Below are 25,152 nucleotides of genomic sequence, written 5' to 3'. Positions count from 1 at the left end.
AAGCGGTTGTAACTGCAACGGTGTATCACAAGCAGTTGTAACTACAACAGTGTATCACAAGCAGTTGTAACTGCAACAGTGTATCACAAGCAGTTGTAACTGCAACAGTGTATCACAAGCAGTTGTAACTACAACAGTGCATCACAAACAGTTGCAACTGCAACAGTGCATCACAAGCAGTTGTAACTGCAACAGTGTATCACAAGCAGTTGTAACTACAACAGTGTATCACAAGCAGTTGTAACTACAACAGTGCATCACAAACAGTTGTAACTGCAACAGTGTATCACAAGCAGTTGTAACTGCAACAGTGCATCACAAGCAGTTGTAACTACAACAGTGTATTACAAGCAGTTGTAACTACAACAGTGTATCACAAGCACTTGTAACTACAACAGTGTATCGCAAGCAGTTGTAACTACAACAGTGTATCACAAGCAGTTGTAACTACAACAGTGTATTACAAGCAGTTGTAACTACAACAGTGCATCACAAGCAGTTGTAACTACAACAGTGCATCACAAGCAGTTGTAACTACAACAGTGCATCGCAAGCAGTTGTAACTACAACAGTGTATCGCAAGCAGTTGTAACTACAACAGTGTATCACAAGCAGTTGTAACTACAACAGTGTATTACAAGCAGTTGTAACTACAACAGTGCATCACAAGCACTTGTAACTACAACAGTGTATCGCAAGCAGTTGTAACTACAACAGTGTATCACAAGCAGTTGTAACTACAACAGTGTATTACAAGCAGTTGTAACTACAACAGTGTATCACAAGCAGTTGTAACTACAACAGTGTATTACAAGCAGTTGTAACTACAACAGTGCATCACAAGCAGTTGTAACTACAACAGTGTATCACAAGCAGTTGTAACTACAACAGTGTATTACAAACAGTTGTAACTACAACAGTGTATCACAAGCACTTGTAACTACAACAGTGTATCGCAAGCAGTTGTAACTACAACAGTGTATCACAAGCAGTTGTAACTACAACAGTGTATTACAAGCAGTTGTAACTACAACAGTGCATCACAAGCAGTTGTAACTACAACAGTGCATCACAAGCAGTTGTAACTACAACAGTGCATCACAAGCAGTTGTAACTGCAACAGTGTATCACAAGCAGTTGTAACTGCAACAGTGTATCACAAACAGTTGTAACTACAACGGTGTATCACAAGCACTTGTAACTACAACTGTGTATCACAAGCAGTTGTAACTACAACGGTGTATCACAAGCACTTGTAACTACAACAGTGTATCACAAGCAGTTGTAACTGCAACAGTGCATCACAAGCACTTGTAACTGCAACAGTGTATCACAAGCACTTGTAACTACAACAGTGTATCACAAGCACTTGTAACTGCAACAGTGCATCACAAGCAGTTGTAACTGCAACAGTGTATCACAAGCACTTGTAACTACAACAGTGTATCACAAGCAGTTGTAACTACAACAGTGTATCACAAACAGTTGTAACTACAACAGTGTATCACAAGCACTTGTAACTACAACAGTGTATCACAAGCAGTTGTAACTACAACGGTGTATCACAAGCAGTTGCAACTACAACAGTGTATCACAAGCAGTTGTAACTGCAACAGTGTATCGCAAGCAGTTGTAACTGCAACAGTGTATCACAAGCAGTTGCAACTACAACAGTGTATCGCAAGCAGTTGTAACTACAACAGTGCATCACAAGCAGTTGTAACTGCAACAGTGTATCACAAGCAGTTGTAACTACAACAGTGTATCACAAGCAGTTGTGACTGCAACAGTGCATCACAAACAGTTGTAACTGCAACAGTGTATCACAAGCAGTTGTAACTACAACAGTGCATCACAAGCAGTTGTAACTACAACAGTGCATCACAAGCAGTTGTAACTACAACAGTGCATCACAAGCAGTTGTAACTGCAACAGTGTATCACAAGCACTTGTAACTACAACAGTGTATCACAAGCAGTTGTAACTACAACAGTGTATCACAAGCAGTTGTGACTGCAACAGTGCATCACAAACAGTTGTAACTGCAACAGTGTATCACAAGCAGTTGTAACTACAACAGTGCATCACAAGCAGTTGTAACTGCAACAGTGTATCACAAGCACTTGTAACTGCAACAGTGCATCACAAGCAGTTGTAACTACAACAGTGCATCACAAACAGTTGTAACTGCAACAGTGTATCACAAACAGTTGTAACTGCAACAGTGTATCACAAGCAGTTGTAACTACAACAGTGCATCACAAACAGTTGTAACTGCAACAGTGTATCACAAGCACTTGTAACTGCAACAGTGCATCACAAGCAGTTGTAACTACAACAGTGTATCACAAGCAGTTGTAACTGCAACGGTGCATCACAAGCAGTTGTAACTACAACAGTGTATCACAAGCAGTTGTAACTGCAACGGTGTATCACAAGCAGTTGTAACTGCAACAGTGTATCACAAGCAGTTGTAACTGCAACAGTGTATCACAAGCAGTTGTAACTACAACGGTGCATCACAAGCACTTGTAACTACAACGGTGCATCACAAACAGTTGTAACTGCAACAGTGTATCACAAGCAGTTGTAACTACAACAGTGTATCACAAGCACTTGTAACTGCAACAGTGTATCACAAGCACTTGTAACTACAACGGTGCATCACAAACAGTTGTAACTGCAACAGTGTATCACAAGCAGTTGTAACTACAACAGTGTATCACAAGCAGTTGTAACTACAACAGTGTATCACAAGCACTTGTAACTACAACGGTGCATCACAAACAGTTGTAACTGCAACAGTGTATCACAAGCAGTTGTAACTACAACAGTGTATCACAAACAGTTGTAACTACAACAGTGCATCACAAGCAGTTGTAACTGCAACAGTGTATCACAAGCAGTTGTAACTTCAACAGTGCATCACACGCAGTTGTAACTACAACAGTGTATCACAAGCAGTTGTAACTACAACAGTGTATCACAAGCAGTTGTAACTACAACAGTGCATCACAAACAGTTGTAACTGCAACAGTGTATCACAAGCAGTTGTAACTACAACAGTGCATCACAAGCAGTTGTAACTGCAACAGTGTATCACAAGCACTTGTAACTACAACAGTGTATCACAAGCACTTGTAACTGCAACAGTGCATCACAAGCAGTTGTAACTGCAACAGTGTATCACAAGCATATGTAACTACAACAGTGTATTACAAGCAGTTGTAACTACAACAGTGTATCACAAGCAGTTGTAACTACAACAGTGTATTACAAGCAGTTGTAACTACAACAGTGCATCACAAGCAGTTGTAACTACAACAGTGCATCACAAGCAGTTGTAACTACAACAGTGCATCACAAGCAGTTGTAACTGCAACAGTGTATCACAAGCAGTTGTAACTGCAACAGTGTATCACAAACAGTTGTAACTACAACGGTGTATCACAAGCACTTGTAACTACAACTGTGTATCACAAGCAGTTGTAACTACAACGGTGTATCACAAGCACTTGTAACTACAACAGTGTATCACAAGCAGTTGTAACTGCAACAGTGCATCACAAGCACTTGTAACTGCAACAGTGTATCACAAGCACTTGTAACTACAACAGTGTATCACAAGCACTTGTAACTGCAACAGTGCATCACAAGCAGTTGTAACTGCAACAGTGTATCACAAGCACTTGTAACTACAACAGTGTATCACAAGCAGTTGTAACTACAACAGTGTATCACAAACAGTTGTAACTACAACAGTGTATCACAAGCACTTGTAACTACAACAGTGTATCACAAGCAGTTGTAACTACAACGGTGTATCACAAGCAGTTGCAACTACAACAGTGTATCACAAGCAGTTGTAACTGCAACAGTGTATCACAAGCAGTTGTAACTGCAACAGTGTATCACAAGCACTTGTAACTACAACAGTGTATCACAAGCAGTTGTAACTGCAACAGTGTATCACAAGCAGTTGTAACTGCAACAGTGTATCACAAGCAGTTGTAACTGCAACAGTGTATCACAAGCAGTTGTAACTACAACAGTGCATCACAAGCAGTTGTAACTACAACAGTGTATCACAAGCAGTTGTAACTACAACAGTGTATCGCAAGCACTTGTAACTACAACAGTGTATCACAAACAGTTGCAACTACAACAGTGTATCGCAAGCAGTTGTAACTACAACAGTGCATCACAAGCAGTTGTAACTGCAACAGTGTATCACAAGCAGTTGTAACTACAACAGTGTATCACAAGCAGTTGTGACTGCAACAGTGCATCACAAACAGTTGTAACTGCAACAGTGTATCACAAGCAGTTGTAACTACAACAGTGCATCACAAGCAGTTGTTACTACAACAGTGCATCACAAGCAGTTGTTACTGCAACAGTGTATCACAAGCAGTTGTAACTACAACAGTGTATCACAAGCAGTTGTAACTACAACAGTGCATCACAAGCAGTTGTAACTGCAACAGTGTATCACAAGCACTTGTAACTACAACAGTGTATCACAAGCAGTTGTAACTACAACAGTGTATCACAAGCAGTTGTGACTGCAACAGTGCATCACAAACAGTTGTAACTGCAACAGTGTATCACAAGCAGTTGTAACTACAACAGTGCATCACAAGCAGTTGTAACTGCAACAGTGTATCACAAGCACTTGTAACTGCAACAGTGCATCACAAGCAGTTGTAACTACAACAGTGCATCACAAACAGTTGTAACTGCAACAGTGTATCACAAACAGTTGTAACTGCAACAGTGTATCACAAGCAGTTGTAACTACAACAGTGCATCACAAACAGTTGTAACTGCAACAGTGTATCACAAGCACTTGTAACTGCAACAGTGCATCACAAGCAGTTGTAACTACAACAGTGTATCACAAGCAGTTGTAACTGCAACGGTGTATCACAAGCAGTTGTAACTACAACAGTGCATCACAAGCAGTTGTAACTGCAACAGTGTATCACAAGCAGTTGTAACTGCAACAGTGTATCACAAGCAGTTGTAACTGCAACAGTGTATCACAAGCAGTTGTAACTACAACAGTGTATCACAAGCAGTTGTAACTACAACAGTGTATCACAAGCACTTGTAACTACAACAGTGTATCACAAGCAGTTGTAACTGCAACAGTGTATCACAAGCAGTTGTAACTACAACAGTGCATCACAAGCACTTGTAACTGCAACAGTGTATCACAAGCACTTGTAACTGCAACAGTGTATCACAAGCAGTTGTAACTGCAACAGTGTATCACAAGCACTTGTAACTACAACAGTGCATCACAAACAGTTGTAACTACAACAGTGTATCACAAGCAGTTGTAACTGCAACGGTGTATCACAAGCAGTTGTAACTACAACAGTGCATCACAAGCAGTTGTAACTACAACAGTGTATCACAAACAGTTGTAACTACAACAGTGTATCACAAGCAGTTGTAACTGCAACAGTGTATCACAAGCAGTTGTAACTACAACAGTGTATTACAAGCAGTTGTAACTACAACAGTGTATCACAAGCAGTTGTAACTACAACAGTGTATCACAAGCAGTTGTAACTACAACAGTGTATCACAAACAGTTGTAACTACAACAGTGTATCACAAGCAGTTGTAACTGCAACAGTGTATCACAAGCAGTTGTAACTACAACAGTGTATCACAAGCACTTGTAACTACAACGGTGTATCACAAGCAGTTGTAACTACAACAGTGTATCACAAGCAGTTGTAACTACAACAGTGCATCACAAGCAGTTGTAACTGCAACAGTGTATCACAAGCACTTGTAACTACAACAGTGCATCACAAACAGTTGTAACTACAACAGTGTATCACAAGCAGTTGTAACTACAACAGTGTATCACAAGCAGTTGTAACTGCAACAGTGTATCACAAGCACTTGTAACTACAACAGTGCATCACAAACAGTTGTAACTACAACAGTGTATCACAAGCAGTTGTAACTACAACAGTGTATCACAAACAGTTGTAACTGCAACGGTGTATCACAAGCAGTTGTAACTACAACAGTGTATCACAAACAGTTGTAACTGCAACAGTGTATCACAAGCAGTTGTAACTGCAACAGTGTATCACAAGCAGTTGTAACTACAACAGTGTATCACAAGCACTTGTAACTACAACAGTGCATCACAAGCAGTTGTAACTACAACAGTGTATCGCAAGCAGTTGTAACTACAACAGTGTATCACAAGCAGTTGTAACTACAACAGTGTATCACAAGCAGTTGTAACTGCAACAGTGTATCACAAACAGTTGTAACTACAACAGTGTATCACAAACAGTTGCAACTGCAACAGTGTATCACAAGCACGTGTAACTACAACAGTGTATCACAAGCAGTTGTAACTACAACAGTGTATTACAAGCAGTTGTAACTACAACAGTGCATCACAAGCAGTTGTAACTACAACAGTGTATCACAAGCACTTGTAACTACAACAGTGTATCACAAGCAGTTGTAAATACAACAGTGTATCACAAGCAGTTGCAACTACAACAGTGTATCACAAGCTGTTGTAACTACAACAGTGTATCACAAGCAGTTGTAACTACAACAGTGTATCACAAGCACTTGTTACTACAACAGTGTATCACAAGCGGTTGTAACTACAACAGTGTATCACAAGCAGTTGTAACTTGTTTTGATATACCAAAAAGGATGAATAAATGTCGACCACAAGGATTTTTATGAAGGATACCTAGTTTTATGAAAAAGAAAGGTGCAGAAAACATGGTATATCTACCTTATGGGACTACAGAAGATCACAGTAAATATTTAGCATTCACCAACCATTTGATTTTTTGGCGTGTTCAGATATTAAATACACGGTTACAATCTTGTTATTAGTATTTAATATTTTCCATTAATGCATTATTTAGTACGTAGTTAAAGGTATATCACTCAAAAATTATGTTCGTTATACATGTGTATGTGATGATTTTGAATAAGAGTGTCACTTTCAATTTATGATTAAACATCATACACAATCAATTATCTTGGCTGTTGAAACATACTCTATGCACACAAAATAAACAATAACAGCAGCTGAAACTTCAACTGAACAATAAAAAACACAATATTAGAAGATGAAACATCACTAGACAACAAAACAAAATAAACAATATAAGCATATTGGACTTCACTTATATTTAACAAAAACTTAAATATGAACATTTAAAACAAATTAAAACAAAATAAATTGAAGTTGCATAACAACAACGATTATTACATTTTAATCGAAGGCATAAAATATTCCTGAAATCTAAACTGTGTTGGTGAAACATCTGGCACACACACCACCCACTGGCATCGGATTTTCAAACTCGTTATTTATTTATTTTTAAATCTTATTATTCCGAAGTTAATAAAATAGTATACCAAAAGTGTGAACGAATATTGAAAAAAAAACTTTTTATGGATATAAACTTTGTACTGTATATTGTAGTGCGAGTGCACTCTTTGACCAGTTGACACATGAAGTGCTGAAGTCACTGGTCTGTGAGCACATCTCGGGGAGTTCGAGATCAGCTGTAGAAGAAGCAAGACGTACTTTGATAAACTGCTTAATAAAGACCTCACGTGTTCTATCCCTAAAGTTAATGGTAAGCTAGGTTTGGTCTAAGTAAATAATAGGGAATACTTTAATGGTGGCAGCGGTGTTTTATTAAGCCGTTCCAGTGCAACTGTTGCTGAAATTTTGCAACTTTTGTTGGCAAATTTTCCTCGAGAATTTTCCCGCGTTTGAAGCCACATTTTTTCGTCAATTTTTGGCCGTTGTTAATTTTCTTCTGGTCTTACCAGTTGATTATTTGATACTACGTCGTAGTCTCCATGGACTGCCACTAACCCGGCCCATTCGTTTGCTTTTGTTTATTTTTTGAGGCCTTATAAGCGTCCTTAGCCACTTTTCGGACGGGAAGAGTAGCCGGACAGAAGACAAACAAGGTCGGTGGTTGTACAATCAAGTTAATCTTCTACTCAGGAGCATTTGATTAGTAAGCATGGCCAGTAGTAAAGTGCTTGTAAACTTCTTGTCTGTTGAAGACTTGCAGACAATTCCAAATATTGGCCCAAGGTTAGCATCTACTATTGTGGATTTGCGTGAGCATTATGGCAATCTCACACCAGAAAGTTTGCAGACAATGCTTCGGCATAAACTGCCGGACACTGTCATGCAAGATTTGGATTTCACCCCAAACAGAGACTTGGTCGGCAACACCTGCCCACCTCCTCAAGGTGTACAAACATCCCATACCACCCCTCTTGTTTCAAAAATTGAGACAGAGGTTGACGGGTTTGAGACCTTGGTTGCCTCTGCACAAAAGCAGTTGAATGACCGCATTGATCAACTTACATCAATGCTACCTAGTGTCCCACAGCACTATAAATCTGATCATGTATTGCCACGCCCCAGTGTTTACAATCAGACAAATGCCCCTGTTCCAATGGCCCACCACTATATGCCAACTCCACAACAGCTGAAACCCCAGTACCCCGTTCAACAAAGGTTGGACCTGGGTAGACTGCGAGAAAGCGACAGTGACGAGGGTGTCCAGTCAGCGTCTGGTATCCCTCGCTCATACAGTACCCGATGGAAAAAGGTACGTATGCATAAAAGCAGTCGGTTACCTCACTCCAAACTCCTGTCCCTTCACCGTCTTGATTCATCTACTGATGAGTCCGACACTAGACAAGCCCCAATGCAAGTCAAGTTACATTCTTCCTTACCTGATAAGGACCATATTTCGCAAAAACATACGGAATATCCACAAGAGGCAGTACAGGCGTCTCCTCATTGCCACTCTGTGCGCAAGGGTAGTCATGCATTGAAGGATATACCTAAATCTCTGGTATATGATGGTAAATCGAGCTGGTATTCATTCGAAATGAAGTTTCAGCAGTGTGCACAATCATTTGGCTGGAGTACAGATGATTGTAAACTCTGCTTATTACATTGTTTGTCAGGGAAGGCACTCGACAAATGTGCTCGATTGCTTCAATGCAGTCCAAAAATGCCTTACCGTTCTTTATTGAGCAAACTTAAGGAGCGGTTCGGCTCAGAGTTTCCCGCCTCTGCGCAAGCCAAGTTCGCTGACGCTTCCCAGGAAAAAGGTGAGTGTATGGAAGACTGGGCAGATAGGGTACAAGAGTTAGCGGCTGAAGCTTTCCGGTCACTGCCGGAGACCTTCACAAACCAGCAGGCGATAGACCGCTTCTGTCAAGGCCTGCAAGATCGAGAAGCTGGTCATAGCACCTTCATGCGTAAGTAAACTAAGTATACAACCATTGAAGAGGCCATGAATAACACCAGGTTGTTTCAGCATTCAAAGAGTGCTATGGGTAAGAAAAAATATATTCATAAAGCAGTAGATTATGACGAAGATGTAGCAAATGTCTACGCCGTTCAGAATCCTTCTGGACCTGCGTTAGACATGAGCGTTCTCAAGAGAGAACTACAGAGTCTGCGAGAAGAGGTGAAGCGGCTTGGAGAAGCTAGGCCCACTCAACTGCGTAACAGACAACAGCATTTCAACCGTCCGCGAGGTACGTATGGCTGTTACATTTGTGATAGTAAGTCGCACTTGATCGCTGAATGTCCCCACAAGAAGGACTTTAAGGCGTTTGTTATAAACGCAAAAGGGTCAGGATAGGGAGCCAATCCTTGACCCAAGAATACTCCGGCTCAAACCCAGAAGAGCGAAACGAGGTATGTAGCAAACTTGTTTCTAATGAGACCGTACCATCCAATTCAGCACCAGACGCCCCGTCTGTGGTCATTGTTTCATTAAATGAGACCACTAATGACATCCAGCCAAAAGAACAAAGGGAGGTCCCTGCTCCTTGTTCGACTCCAGGATCTCTGCCAGCTATTGGTAGCGTTACAGACGACGAGATTGCACCTCCTGTCAAGGTTTGTTTGTTGAAATCCATATCAGCATTAGCAAAACCGGTATGCGAGTTTGTTCTGAATTGCGACGTGTCGGACAATGTTGTCCGTACGAAGCTCTTGCATATTCAGAATGGTACAGAACATGTCATTGCCTATGGCAGTTACATCCTAACAGAAGAAGAGCAGAAATACTGCACTACGAGAAAAGAGCTGTTAGCAGTTGTAAGATTTACTCGGCAGTATAGACATTATTTGCTTGGTAGACCTTTTAAGGTCCGGACCGACCACTCAAGTTTGACTTGGTTATTGAATTACAAAGAACCGCAGGATCAGTTAACTTGTTGGATTGAGGAATTGGCTCAGTTCAACATGGTCTTGGAGTGCCGATCAGGAAAGAAGTCACATCCTGGTCACTGCAATTCATATATAGCTGGAGTTGCAGTTGAAGATCTTCCTTGCGGTGGTTGTAATTATTGTGTGAGGGCTGACAACCAATGTGGTTCATTTTCCCGGAAGGTAGATGTAGTTCCGATGACAGCGCAGAAGGCTGAGGTTGGGGAAGGTCGCGCCTTCATGAACCCAGCATCCGGGAGCGTCTGTCAGGGAGTGGGGGCTACAGCCACATTGGGTAGTACACAACGGGCACATAGTATCTCGTGGCCGGAGAGCTCAATGATACAGAGTGAGATTGTGCACAGGGGATCAGCGAGTGCTCAATACATTACAGAGCAACAACACCATGTCTGTTACGACAGTGGCAAGCTGGTGGACAAAGTGGGCTCTCAGCAAATAGCTGTCTCTGAAGTAGCCGTTTCAACTGAGCCTAATACTCAGGCTTCTCCGACAACAGCATAAAGCAGGACATGGGATCCAGGGGGGCATGAAGTATCAATGACAGCCAACGCTTATGGTCAGCGGCTGTAGGCAATATCCTGAAGTACAGGATTAGCTGCCTTCCTTTTCTTCTAGGTGGGAGGGGGAAGGTGAAGTAGATGGGTTTACAAGAGTTGAGCCCATAACACCTAGTTGCAGTTGGTTACTCCATGTAGCCTCACCCAGAAGTGCTGGAAGAAAATATTTACTGATGTAGATATTTTGGTAGACGTCGGTGGTTCGTTCAACTTACTGGTTGGACCAGCCCTAGCAGTGATCTTGTCAGATACTTTTGACTTGATCAGCCTTCTACAGACCCCGGTGCCGTCCCAACAAAAGAAACAGGGGGAGAGTGTAGTGCGAGTGCACTCTTTGACCAGTTGACACATGAAGTGCTGAAGTCACTGGTCTGTGAGCACATCTCGTGGAGTTCGAGATCTGCTGTAGAAGAAGCAAGACGTACTTTGATAAACTGCTTAATAAAGACCTCACGTGTTCTTTCCCTAAAGTTAATGGTAAGCTAGGTTTGGTCTAAGTAAATAATAGGGAATACTTTAATATATATTAAAATGATGAGTCTGAAAATCCGGTTCTTGTTCACAAACCTTTAAACTCTTCTGGCATGAAGTCGAGGGTCATCATACGTTTTCTGCCTGGTTCTATTGCTCGGATGAATGGCATGTGTGGTGGTTCTATAAGATGGCCAGTGTCCGGGTAACGTATAACCTGGGAACATTGATATAATATTGTTACTTCCAAATGTATAGCTTTGCATTTTTTAATCCCCAAACTGAAAAAGAGAAACTTCTATATATACTAAAAATAATAAAAGCTAATCATAATATCCACACATTTAATGATTATATTTCAGTGTGTGTATACCACGTGATAAATTACGTCATACATTTTTTTCCGGTCCCGAATTTATTCCTTCTCATTCTATTTAAAATAAATCTGTTCGTGTCGATTTTTTTATCTCGACTTTTTCGCTATGTCGACCCCGTTTTTTTCAGTTCCAGTGGTCTAATTTCACACATTTCCTATGTTCTTTATGTCGAACTGTAGATCGTGACGTAGGTGTGAAAATATTCATGACGGTTTGCGGCACGTCGCAAAATACCGTGCGTGTCAATATAACAAACTGTCATAATTGAGGAATACAAAAATGTAATTGGTAAGTGCGAATAATTAAAGTTGTTTGTGTATGTATTTAATTAGAGGGACATGTATTGCTCAAGCTCTTTGATATTGTATAAAGGAATGACGTCACCATTACGTCATATGTACTTCCATTGTGTATGTGTGAAAAAAAAAGTTCTTATGATTGATAGACATGTTTTCACATGCTCAATACACTGTAAATCAAAACTATCATTATTCCTGAAACTTTTATACCTTAAGTATCTATTCTTGCTTGATTTATCATTAAGAGTAGAGATTAAAGCATAAACCGCTGCCCTATAGTTGAAAGGTCATTTTGGAAGATCTGTCATGGCGGACGGTGCGATTTTTAGAGTTTGTTTTTCAAGTGGAGTGATTTTTCTTAAGAATAACTTGACCCCCCTTTTTTATTGGCTTAAAAGGTAATTTAAAGCTTATACTTTAAGAATATATGTGGTTATCATAGCCTGCATTCGCTCGAAATGCCTTTAAATGTTGTCTAAAAATTATAATTGTACATTGAATTATATAGGGAATAACAATGGTGGTGTGTAACCTAAAAACATGAACATTTTATTGATTAGATATCAATCCCGAATAGGAACAGAAAGAATAACTACAAAATGTCAAATGTTAGTTCCACTGCTCTGGTCGACCAATTCAGAGAAGAACCCGTTATAAAATCTTACAATGTACAAATGTATGCAATTGTGGATTTATATGTGTTTTGTGTGATCCATTAACGTAAAAGAAAGAAATTTGACACAAATAATTCTTCTTTTGTTTCACTTTATTTTTCAATAATAAGTTTGCTCTTTTCACGACGAAAATATTTAACAAGACCGCTCAATTGTGGATGTAAACATCGTACAATTCAACTCAAACGTGTTGGAATTGGTGATATTTTTTGTAATTCGGATGAGTCGACTTTTCGTTATCTCGACTTTTTTCACTAGGTCCCGAAAAAGTCGACATAACGAGGTTCGACTGTATATGCTTCGTCGGAAGGCAATATTTTGCTTACAATGAAAGATAACTTTCCTTTTACTACACAATTTTAAATGAAACATAGAGCAGTCTATGTCGTTTAAATAGCCCAGCCTTCGTTTTATTACTGGAGTTTGATAAGGTGATTAGTTTCATCAAACACTTCGACAAACTTGTTTCCAAAATAATGTATTGACAGTGCTCCGTCAAACGGCCGTATTGTGAAAAGGTTCGTCGAGGTGTTTTAAGAAACTAAACTCTCAATCAAACTCTGGTAAAAGACCGAAGGCGTGGCTCCGTAAGAGGCTTAGACTTCGTTTCATTTAAAATGGTGAAGAAATGGGAAAGTTATCTTTGTTTTAAGTCTTCATTCGCAGCAAAATGTTGCCTTCCGACATAGCATTTATGACGCACTTTATCACGTGGTATACACACACACTGATATTTATACATGTAAGTAAATAAAAAGAAAACGTATCAAACACGAGTCCGCATTGGACGTTTCTAATCTGAGCTTCAACTTGTGCTGTACAGACTAGCGGTTTTCGGGGGGGGGGGGGCGCACCCGGCGCGAGCCCTCCCAAGAAAATCGTCCTTTTTATTTCAATATAGGAGAAAAAAAGGAATAAAAAACGTCCAAATACACCATCATTTTGAATAGAAATTGTTAAAATTGTATTAAGGGAGAATCCCCCAATACCCCCTGCCAACACTTTAAACCAAACATTTCATTTCTAAGGGAGGGGCGAAAGTCAAAATGGTACGCCCCTCAGTTTCGCCCCCTCTAGCGTCGAATCCTGGGTCTGCCCCTGGTATACATGTAATTCTCGTTATGTTTCCATCTAATGACCAAGACAAAACACTTTGAGTTGACATGTACTGTTACAGTACATTTATAGGATAATGACTACACAAACCTGCAAATTGTCCTTGAACTGTGCAGGTATGTTGTCTTGGAAGAACGTGTGCCACTTGGGATGGACTTGCTTATCATCTTCCCCTACTACAACTAGGATCTTGGCCCCGTGCTGCCACGCCTATGGAGGGTAAGGGACACACTGTTACAACTTCAGTCGTCCTAATGTCACATTAGGAAGTATTTTTACGTTTTTGTTCTACATTTCGAAACAAATGAATGAATAATATCTTGAGACATTTCATGAAGGACGCCCATCAAACTTCAAATAAAAATAAATTTAAACTAGTGTCATAACACTCTTTAAACACTTTATATTACTAAAGTATTGTTTAAAATCAATAAGTTTTCCAAATGCTAATACCTATGTATATCTTTATCTAGGAGATTTAACCAATGCCTTTTTAATAATAAGATTGACCAACTTTGTCTTTAACATCTTTGAAGATCAAGAGAAGTTTGTCGAACAATATGCCTCTAAGCGCTACTTTGTCAGTAACTTGTGGACGATTAAAGAAATACTAGTATGTTTTTTTTAAGAAAGAAATGCATTGATGATGAAATATAGCAAAACGCGTTTGTTAAAAGTGACGACTATAAATTTAGGTCAAAATTTCAAGATTCTGTGATCTTGACATTTGATCTACTGACGCCCATCTCAAAAAGGAGCAAACAAGTCAATTGCAAGCTAATACTGATTTGCAACAGTCCTAGAACATTATCCGTTTTCTCAAAGTGTCATTGTCCTAGGTAAAACGTTTCTCGGGTCATCATATGTACAGCGTTTTGATATAACTGTGGCCTGTAAATCTCTAAACAATAAGGATCATCTACCGGTCAATTAAAACCTAATACTGAAGTTTCGTGATCCTAATCCAATCTCGACTTTACATTTGACTATGACCTTGACATTTGACCTAATGACCCTCAAACAATAGGGGTCATCTAATGGTCAAGAGGTGCCTACCACTGCTGTTTCAGGGTCCTAAGTGAAACCATTTTCGTGTTATTTTGTGGTCAAAGTTTTCATAAGCGTGTTGGCTGTGACCATAACCTTTAACTTACCGACATTAAAAAACAATTCAAGGTTCATCTAGTGGTCAAGGACAATATACAACTGATGTGTCATGTTCCTATATCAAACTGTTCTCGAGTTTTGCAGACAATACTTGGTCGTCCGACCGACCATCCAATATATATATATTTCAACAGGGACATAAACAGTTCTAGAAGGACACGGGCATTGGAATTTAACTCTCAAATACGATATGTTATGATCCCGGCATTGAGCACTTGTCACTGGTCAAATGTCAGAGTGATTTAAATGTTACCTGGATATACAGTATCAATCACCGCAAGCGATATAATGTACCAGATAAAAAAATGCAAGCTCTAGAGTTGAACACTAGCAGGCGTATAAGTAAATAGCGCTGTTACTTATCTGCACACTACTTATAGCATGACTAAGCTTTGCCTACCTGTTACTGTTTTCATATGGGAGTTAATGTGGAAACAAAGAAAGCACTCCTCAACATGGTACGAAAGAAGTTTAATGTAAAGGTTGTTTTCTCAAAGTTGATCCACATTTAGCCATGTTCTATATCACCTCATGATACAACACTGCTAAGGTGCAATATATCTATTGTGAAGCAACATGTGAACGTACATGCAACTGGGCTCAGTTTCATCGTCAAACATACTTAGGAAAACTGTTGTCATGAATGAATTGCAATAATTACATCTTATCGTAATACCGGATTGTAATCAGGAATTATTTTGTCGTCTTGGATTTTCAAATATACGGGACCCTGGTGTCGACCAGACTATACTTGAATTACAGTCCAACCCCGTTAAACCGGTAGGGGACTAACAACAGTAATATTAAAATGTGTAGCTCTAAGTATTTTTGTATCTTAACATATCGAAGTTAAGTCCTGTCCTTAAAGTGAGCGTGCTCGGACTATGTAAGACTTACAGGCACAGCTCTGGGATTTTTGCATTCATACGCCGGTGTAAGGTCGAGTCCTTCCTCAGTAATCTCCACTCCTTCCTTCTTCGGCCTGAATGTATATCAATGTGCTCACTATTGTACATAAGGTTCCGAATCCCGTATTGTTTAACGTGAGGGTCTGGGTGTGATATTTGATCTTAAAGGCCTAGTTAAATCCTTCTTTAAGTGTCCCCCACCCCCAAACCGTGTTATTGTGCACAATCTCTGTGTATTGATCTTATTCTAATTACCTAATTGTCTTATCAGATCTCTGATCTTAATCTCCTGCTGTGCAGTTTTAGGGGTTTTACTATAGAAATGGACCCTTAACAGCCCTGAGCCAATCAACGAATACACAGAAAAATGGCCCCTATTGTGACATCGGTGCAACTAGCAGGAGATGCACAGCAGGGGATTGTCATGCCAAAAAATCCTTTAACTAGGCCTTTAAATAACCTGTAATAAATGCTTTTTAAAAATCGTGTCCGAAGTTGATATTTCGTGGTGTTTAGGTTCAGCTCGATGTCCTCTTCCAAGTATGTTGAAATTGTTCTTCCATGGTCAGCATTTGCTCCGCCAGGGTACACATTTGTTCTAAATGGTCTGATGTACTTATAGAAGACAAAACATATTCCAAGCACCCAGACGAAACAGAGCTTCGGTATTTTGTATGCACCATCACCATTAGAGACCCCTTGCCAAGTGTGTGTTGCTTGTGGTGTGTTCCTTTATATTTGTAGAAGCATATAGTACTACTATTTTTTACTTTATGGCTTAACTGGATATGGAAAGAGAAAACACTCAAATGACTCCTAGTTTTGTGTTGGTTCATACATCAGCAACAATACGTGCGTACTGATACTGCTTACTGTAAAGTCTATACTGTAGTTGGGTTAGTTCGACATTAGCAAGTAGAAACACAGTTATTAACAAGCTTGGTATTAGTGTTATGTAGCATTCAATACACAAAACTATCATATGAAGATGGCAGAAATTTGCCATGATTACATTTAGACTTACTTTTACGGGTACAGGATTTGGACAGTCAAATTTGTCACGTGTCACTAAACCTTCGTCAGTCAGATATATTGCTGTAGAAACAGGCCTGAGCCAAAAGGATTTTTTTTACTACAAATCACCAGAAATCGGTTATACATGAACAATTGTATGTCTGGAATGGATCGGTCGCTCTTAATGTATATCGTACAGTTCTACATGTACTTTAATTGTATAATTGTCATAAGAACTATGATTCACTTATGATTGTTATGATAGAAGAAACTTACCATTCTTTTCCAAGACTGTCGATTTTACCAAAATGTTCACCAGGAGTAATTGATATACCGTTGATGTTTACGACCGCTTTGATCTGAAACATGCACATTTATGAATATACCGTTGCTGTTTACGATCGCTTTAATCCCAAACATGCGCATTTATCATAATCCGTTGATGTTTACTATCACTATGATCTAAACATGCACATTTATCGATACTACATTAATGTTTACTATCGCTTTGATCTAAAACATGCATATTTATGAATATACCGTTGATGTTTACGACCGCTTTAATCTGAAACATGCACATTTATAAATATACCGTTGATGTTTACGACCGCTTTATTCTGAAACATGCACATTTATCGTTAATCCGTTGCTGTTTACGACCGCTTTGATCTGAAACATACACATGTTAATCCGTTGATGTTTACGGCCGCTTTAATCTGAAACATGCTGATTTGTGAGTATACTGCTGCTGTTTACGACCGCTTTAATCCAAAGCATGCAAAATTATGAATATACTGCTGATGTTTACGACCGCTTTAATCTGAAACATGCACATTTATCGTTAATCCGATGATGTTAACGACCGCTTTAAATAATCCGAAACATGCACATTTATCGATACTGATGATGTTTATTACCGCTGAATAATGGATACATCATTGGTGTTTTCTACCGCTTATTTTAAACGGCCAGGGTATGATGTTTGTTTGTGTACACTTCATACGTTTTACGAAATGACACCTTATTCTCATTGAATTTTAAAATACTTAACATTTAACACTAGGTAGAACCTCAAACAGGCCCCACTATCACGAAAATACTCAAGTCAAATCTCAAACTCAGTCTCAACTCTTTTTATCAAATTACAACATCATATGATTCAAAATTGTAAATACCCTTTTTAAAATCTCATTCTCTCATTTATTATGTTGATTAAAAATGTTGTCAATATTTTAACGAAAACAAAATGAGAGCAAAAAATGTACTTGAGTCCAATTTATTATTAGTACATTTGTGCTGTAGAAATATTTTTTAGAATATTGAACAATAATGTTAATCAGCATTATGCATGTGAGAATGTGCTTTAAAAATAGTAAACCATTAGTAATGTTTAATAATGTCATACTGTAATGTGAAGAAATGAGTTGAGATTAAGACTGAGATTTGACTTAAGTATTTTTGTGATATTGCGGCAAGGTCTCCTTTTGAAAAGTCATCGAGAAAGATAATAACCATAGGAGAAAAGCTACATACACCCTGCCTCGGCATCATTCATACACCGACTGAATACTTCAACGGATATCAGCATAGTTCACACTGTGGGATATCGATGTCAAAAGAAACATCCGAAACGCAGCAGGCCGTTAACATACTCTTGTACTACTTAAACACCTCTGGATATAGTTGCTTACCTGAGGTAGGATTGATGTCAGAGTAAGGGCTAGGAAACCTCCGAAACACAGCCCAACGGCCCCAAGCCGGTTGGCGTCAATGTACTCCAGCCGTGAGAACCACTCAAACGCCTCCTGGAAAATATGGGGTAATACGTAGTCATGCTACAAGAGTATCACTGGCCGTCGGCATTTCCAGTGGCCACCATAGGCGACGGTATAAGTCAGAGAAGGGGAGCACTATTTTCTTTATAATTATTTCAACGATTTATTTTCAACCATTTCTGACTCAGTGTGTGTACATCACGTGATAAATTGCGCCATAAATGCTACTTCGGAAGGCAAAATTTTGCTTCTAACGAAGACTTTAAACAAAGATTACTTCACTATTTCTTCACCATTTTTAATAAAACAAAGCGCAGTCTACGCCGCTTACGGAGCCCCACCTTCGGTCTTTTACCAGAGTTTGATTGAGGGTTTAGTTTCTTAAAACACTTAGACAAACCTTTTCATAATACGGCCGTCTGACGGAGCACTGTCAATACATTATTTTGGAAACAAGTTTGTCGAAGTTTTTGATGAAACTAATCACCTTATTAAACTTCGGTAATAAAACGAAGGTGGTGCTCTTTAAGCGGCTTAGACTGAACTTTGTTTAACCTTCAATGGTGTAGTAAAGGAAAAATTATCTTTGATTTAAGTTTTTATTTTAAGCCTTCCGACGTAGCATATATGACGTAATTTATCACGTGGTATACACACACTGTGGCTGAGATACTGCTACTTCGACTGTGTTGACATCAGTACAACAAATAACATACACGCCTCTCATAGTATACTACATTTCTTCATAACTGGTTTTGCCGTTTTAATAAAACTAGCGTACCTTGGTTTACGAACATCGACTATCACAACGGCAACGACAAAAATGATGATACGCTTAACGGTGTTTATATACATGTAGTACATACCATATACGGGATGAACGAATTTCAGGTATCACGGTTCACTAAATGAACTTCATTAAAAGCAAGACAGACACAATTGAAGACGATCGTGCATCGGTGAGAATAACTTTAAACAACATGAGAAAAAGATAAACTATTCAGAACAATCGTATGAGTCCATGTACACCATACCTGTATGTAGTCGATGTCCACGTCCATAAGCATCTGCGGTAATCCCTCAGAGTACAAGTAGGCGAGACTTAGTGTAGCGTAACCGTGAGAAGCCAATAGTGCAGCCCGCGTCTCAACCTGGGACACAAGGCCACCAAACATATCTATCAGGGCCGGGAATGGCCCCGTGCCTACAGGGGAAGAAATGGCAGGAGTAAAGGCGTTTAACAGCGGAAGGCCGCGATGTTTTAAATTTAATACAATAATGTACAATTGCCGATCCAGATCTCAGCTGCTGTCAAATTATTTTAGTGAAAAATGATATACACTCATGCTTAATGTGCTGTTTATTTACTTCTTTGCTAAAGGTAATTTTGATCGACCACTATAAACTTTTTACAAGGTGTAAGCAACTTATCGATATTTATTTCCTGAGAAGTCCAATGATATGACCACCATTGGCTGTCTGTCGTTGGGACTCGTTCACAGATTGTATGTTGGCATTATTATTTTTCAAACGGTATTCAGATTCTGTTATTTCGCCTTCATCATCAACAAATACGAAACAAGAATTGACTGGCAGGTACTTAGTTAAACTGATTTTGGTAAATCCAAGCCTAAAGTCAGTCATTTTTCAACAGCGTTACTAACGCTTTTTGGCAAAATAGAGCATTCTGTCATATATTTAACTAATTTTATCAGGAAAATTCTTAGTTTATCTCTTATTTATAAAAGGTACCACCCGAATAGATGGCAGTATAAGTTAAATTTTAGGCTAAAACACAATACATGTGTATATACAGTTGAATACCGCTAATCCGAACATCGTTTATCCAAAATTATCGCTATTTTGAAATTATTTTTTCGATCCCGATGTTATTCCTTCTTCGTTTAACTAAATGTTTGTATTTGTACATGAAACTTTTAAGGTACTGTTAACGTAATCAATATAACTGCAATGCTCTTAATATTACGTAACATCCTCCCAATATCACCCAAACATATCACATTATGAAAACTCTAAAATACAGGCACTCATAATATTTCGGATGTCTTAAAGCTGCACTCTCACAGATTTAACGTTTTTACATTTTTTTTTTATTTTTTTGTCTTGGAATGAGTAAATTTTTGCGTAAATATCTGCAAACAAGTGATAAAAGACTACTGACAAAAGATTAGACCGCAGATGTTCATATTTCCGTTCCAAAATTAATGTTTTATGGCTGAAACCGTTACTAACGGATTAAGAAAAATGCATAAAACCTCATTCCTTTTTAACTTTTATATAAAAATCTGCAATCTAAATTTTTGTCAGCATATGACTGGTTTACATACATTTTCGTATAAATTGGCTCGTTCCTAGACAAAAAATAAGAAAGGTGTCAAAATGTTCAATGTGTGAGATTTAATTTAAAACAAACTATTCAAGGACTAAAATCTTCGCAACGATATATTGCTGGCAAGTTTAATTTATAATATGTGTACATGACAGCAAGGCAACTTTTTTTTTCAAAAGGGTCCTGTGTATTTATAACTACTATTGAAAAGGATACAAATATAGATCAAAGAAAAAATTCACGGAATTAAATGAGTGCATATAAATAAGATGACCCTACCACTAAGTTAAATAATTAGGCATTTTCTTGACCACATAATGTTTGTATGATGCAGTATAAACACTGTGGATATTTTTTGAAAATTCTACGACAGGGAGAATATGCAAATTTATTCACCACCAAAATAACAAGAGTCGTCGTAAGACAGCGCGCTCGACTACGCCGCTTTGACTTAGAATACAATAACGATTTAATAATACCAAGTTTGGTCTCTTTATATCAAACCTAACTAAAATTGATACATAAGGTGACTTTGATGCTGCCCTCCCACCAGCCCGCCCAAACAATGACGCAAGTCATACAAATAACTTGATTTCCCATTATGAAAATGTGGTTAAGAATATACAAATATGCCTTTCAAAGGAAATTTAAAAAACAAAAAAAACAAGGGCCATAACTTGTATTTAGGCTTCAACGGAGTTATGTTTCTTGTTGTAAGATGGTCATAAATAATTTTGAATTTTATTAAGTGCATTTACTGAACGGTATAGAAGTTGTTTTTATTAAAATCCCAACTTGCCCTTAACATTTACTTGCCTAAAACTTTAACCTAAGTCAATCAGGGGCCATAACTTGTATAAAGGATATGGAGTTATGTAACCTCATTGGGTGATGGTCCTGAACAATTGTGTGAAGTATTAAGTCAATTGATTGAAGGGTATAGAAGTTATTAAACAATATACCAACCTGCCCTAAAGCTTTAACCTAAGTTCCATAGTCAATCAGGGGCCATAAGTTGTATAAAAGATAATATGGAGTTATCTGACCTCATTATGTGATGGCTCTGAACATCTGTGTGAAGTATTAAGATAATTGAATGAATGGTATTGGAGTTTTAAGTGAAAATCCCAACTTGCCCTAAAACTTTTACTTGCCTAAAACTTTAACCTAAGTCAATCAGGGGCCATAACTTGTATTTAGGATACTATGGAGTTATGTAACCTCATTGTGGGATGGTCCTGAACAACTGTGTGAAGTATTAAGTCAATTGAAGAAAGGATATAGAAGTTATTAATAAATATTCCAACTTGCCCTAAAACTTTAACCCAAGTTCCATAGTCAATCAGGGGCCATAATCTGTGTGAAGAATAATATGGAGTTATCTAACCTCATCATGTGATGGCCCTGAACATCTGTGTGAAGTATTAAGTCAATTGAATGTAGGGTATTGAACTTATAAGTGAAAATCCCAACTTGCCCTAAAACTTCAACCGGACGCCGACGCCGACGATGGGGCGAGTAGTATAGCCCACCTATTCTTCGAATAGTCGAGCTAAAAACGAAAACAGAAACTAGCCATGTATGTTTTAAAGCTTTAGATTTAAGAAACAATTATTATAATAATTAGGGATAAATATTGACAATATAGTTATTCTCTCCTCACGCGTTTGTTTTTGATGTATAGTATAATATATTATTAAGTTAAAATGGTTAAATTCTTATTATGTAGCTTGATATTTGCATGACTACTGACTATGAAAGATCACATTTATGTTTTACTGCTTGTGTATGAATGGGCATATTGCCTAATGTATTTGATATGACCTCTTAAACTCTCTATATATCCCTGATTCATTTTATTTATCCTGACAATTAATGGTGTAGCAAATGCCATTTATTACAAAATTCAAACCTTCTGGCAGAAACACCGTTCCCCTAAAGCGGCCATCCCTCAGGGGCAGACGTTTCACATGTGGTGCCATAAATGTCCGGCGCACCACGGTCTTAGTGAGGGGGTCAGAAAGGACTTCCGGCGCTTCAGCCTGGTTCCCGTCGAACACACGGATAGTGAACTCCATCGGCCGCGTGACGTCTTTCTTCACAAGTCGCATAGCTGCCCTCGCACCCACGGATTTTAGACTCCAGAACAGGCCCATCTGTTCTACGCCTGGAATACACTATCGTTAAGAAAGAAGTTTCTTATAACACAAAGTTAGACGTCATTATCCGCTAATGGTTAGAACAAAAACATATTGATATAGTCTACATAAACACCTTTACGTCGAAACGTTGATATTCTGTTGTGCAAGACTGGTAAGACGAGTATTAAAGCGATGCGTTAAACTGAAGAACATTCGAGGTTCGATTCCCGGCTTGGGCTCACGTTATGTAAGTCGTTGGTAACCAAGCTTTTCAGTTGGTTTCCGTTGGGTATTCGTTAATTCCCTAAAACATTTGATTATTTTCTTACGTAATAACGTTCATGTTTAGAGAAATGTCGTTACTCATTTCGAACTCGTTGTACACATGTATCAGAAAAAGGTTTCACAGGCCTATACATCTTACCTTTAAAAGTGCCATCTAGTGACTCGCTCGTGCAGTTGTCCACGACACCGCTGTCGTCTGCTCGGTAAACGCACCGCGACTCGAACACACTTCCGTTCTCTCTGACATCAGCAACAAACGTCACAATCTGATTGGACGCTAGTCCCGTCAGACGAATCGTTATCTTCTCATCCACCAAACAGAACTTCGGATGTACGAAAATGATCGGCGCACGGGCGGACGTTGCTGTAGCGCCAGATAAGCACATATTCCGGTTGACATTTTGTACGTGTGAGCTCAGCACGGCTAGTCGACGCACTGATTTTAACATCCTGGCGGTTCAAGTTGGTACTGGTTGTTAATCTTAATCTGAAATGAGGCAATGAATGACGTCTGCTATCTTAGTTCAGTGTGTCTAAGAAGTACGACACAGATTAGTTTTACTGTATCGGTTGGCATCATAGTACGATTCGGTAATTGGGTAAAAGCCTTAAAAATAATTGAACGTTCATATCTGCAACGAAATCAAGAAAACAACGAGCCAACGTTGCTCGGGCATGTGTAAATGGCTATTACATTTCGCACAACTAAATGTCATAAACTAGTACGAGTTCGTGTTCATTTGAAAAGTGCATTAATTTACAAATGAAGATTCAAACCCATATCGTGTTTATACCTACCCATCTTACAAAGCAAACAACATCCCAAATATATCTAGTGATTACCTGACTCACAAATGATACAAACAAATGTTAGCTTCATCTTCCTAAAGGTTCACCCACATAAGTTATCCTTCTAGTTTTACGTCGTGAAAACTAATTCGTCTATAGAAGTATAAATAACTTACATTACAGTGTTACAAAGTGAGTTTAACAGTGTAGCTGACAGATGGTTTTCATATTGAATAATGCACCTAACGATACTTTCGAATCAATAGTTTATTTGTCCGCATTAAACATATATTGATGAACTATTGTCTTTAAGTAATATATTGAGTTTAAACATACTTATTATTGTCCATGCCTGTTAATCATAATCACAGATAGGTCGATTAACTGCCTAAGCAGAATATTGCGCTTATTTAAAGAACGCATAGATGGTAATGTTTTTGCTTTTCATTTTCTATTCTATACAAATCAGATACACATTCTCTCGAATGGGAATTGTCTGCAAAGTAATAAAGCACTTATTAAGGGACCCTTACATATGGGCGTTACACGTGACCGGAAACACATGTCCGGTGTGTAAAATATATATTTCCGCTCGTCGTCCCGCGCAAATACCGACACTATATTGATAAGATGTCTTGACTTCGTCTTAACCAGAGCGGAGGGCACCGGAACAGGAAATACGGTTAGTGGTGCAGCTACCGCTCCAAACTTGAGTGCTCGGGTAGCAACGGTCGGACGGAGGGACTATCACACATCAAAACTTCGGATCTACGAACAGTTTAGTCGTTTTTATTTATATTCGCAAATGAAGATTTATCAAGAGGTTACTGTTGTAAAAAATCTTCATGATTCAAGAGTTAGGCTAAAAACTATTTTCCTCTTCTAGAAAATGGAGTTTAGGTGTGTGTTTGATTAAAAATTCACCAGCTTCGATTTGA

At 38.7% G+C, this 25,152-nt stretch overlaps 1 protein-coding gene across 5 annotated transcripts in view; it reads right to left on the bottom strand.

The window, feature by feature from the left end:
- LOC128238299 (peroxisomal succinyl-coenzyme A thioesterase-like) overlaps nucleotides 1-25,152 on the bottom strand; it is a 35,260-nt gene that overhangs the window by 7,809 nt on the left and 2,299 nt on the right. For 2 of the 5 annotated variants that reach the window (XM_052954082.1, XM_052954081.1), the window contains exons 2-9: nucleotides 23,565-23,912; nucleotides 22,912-23,166; nucleotides 19,684-19,853; nucleotides 18,566-18,679; nucleotides 17,151-17,233; nucleotides 15,850-15,934; nucleotides 13,876-13,995; nucleotides 11,416-11,536 (exon numbers count right to left, since the gene is read on the bottom strand). In XM_052954082.1, the coding sequence (XP_052810042.1) occupies nucleotides 11,416-11,536; nucleotides 13,876-13,995; nucleotides 15,850-15,934; nucleotides 17,151-17,233; nucleotides 18,566-18,679; nucleotides 19,684-19,853; nucleotides 22,912-23,166; nucleotides 23,565-23,874 (1,258 nt within the window). In that variant the 5' untranslated portion in view covers nucleotides 23,875-23,912. The other 3 variants (XM_052954083.1, XM_052954084.1, XM_052954080.1) reach the window with 3 other exon arrangements.

Source organism: Mya arenaria, chromosome 6, assembly GCF_026914265.1.
Source record: "Mya arenaria isolate MELC-2E11 chromosome 6, ASM2691426v1".
Classification (NCBI taxonomy): domain Eukaryota; kingdom Metazoa; phylum Mollusca; class Bivalvia; order Myida; family Myidae; genus Mya; species Mya arenaria.
Note: the sequence above shows the minus strand (reverse complement) of the source record. Positions and strands in the feature narration are given on the sequence as shown.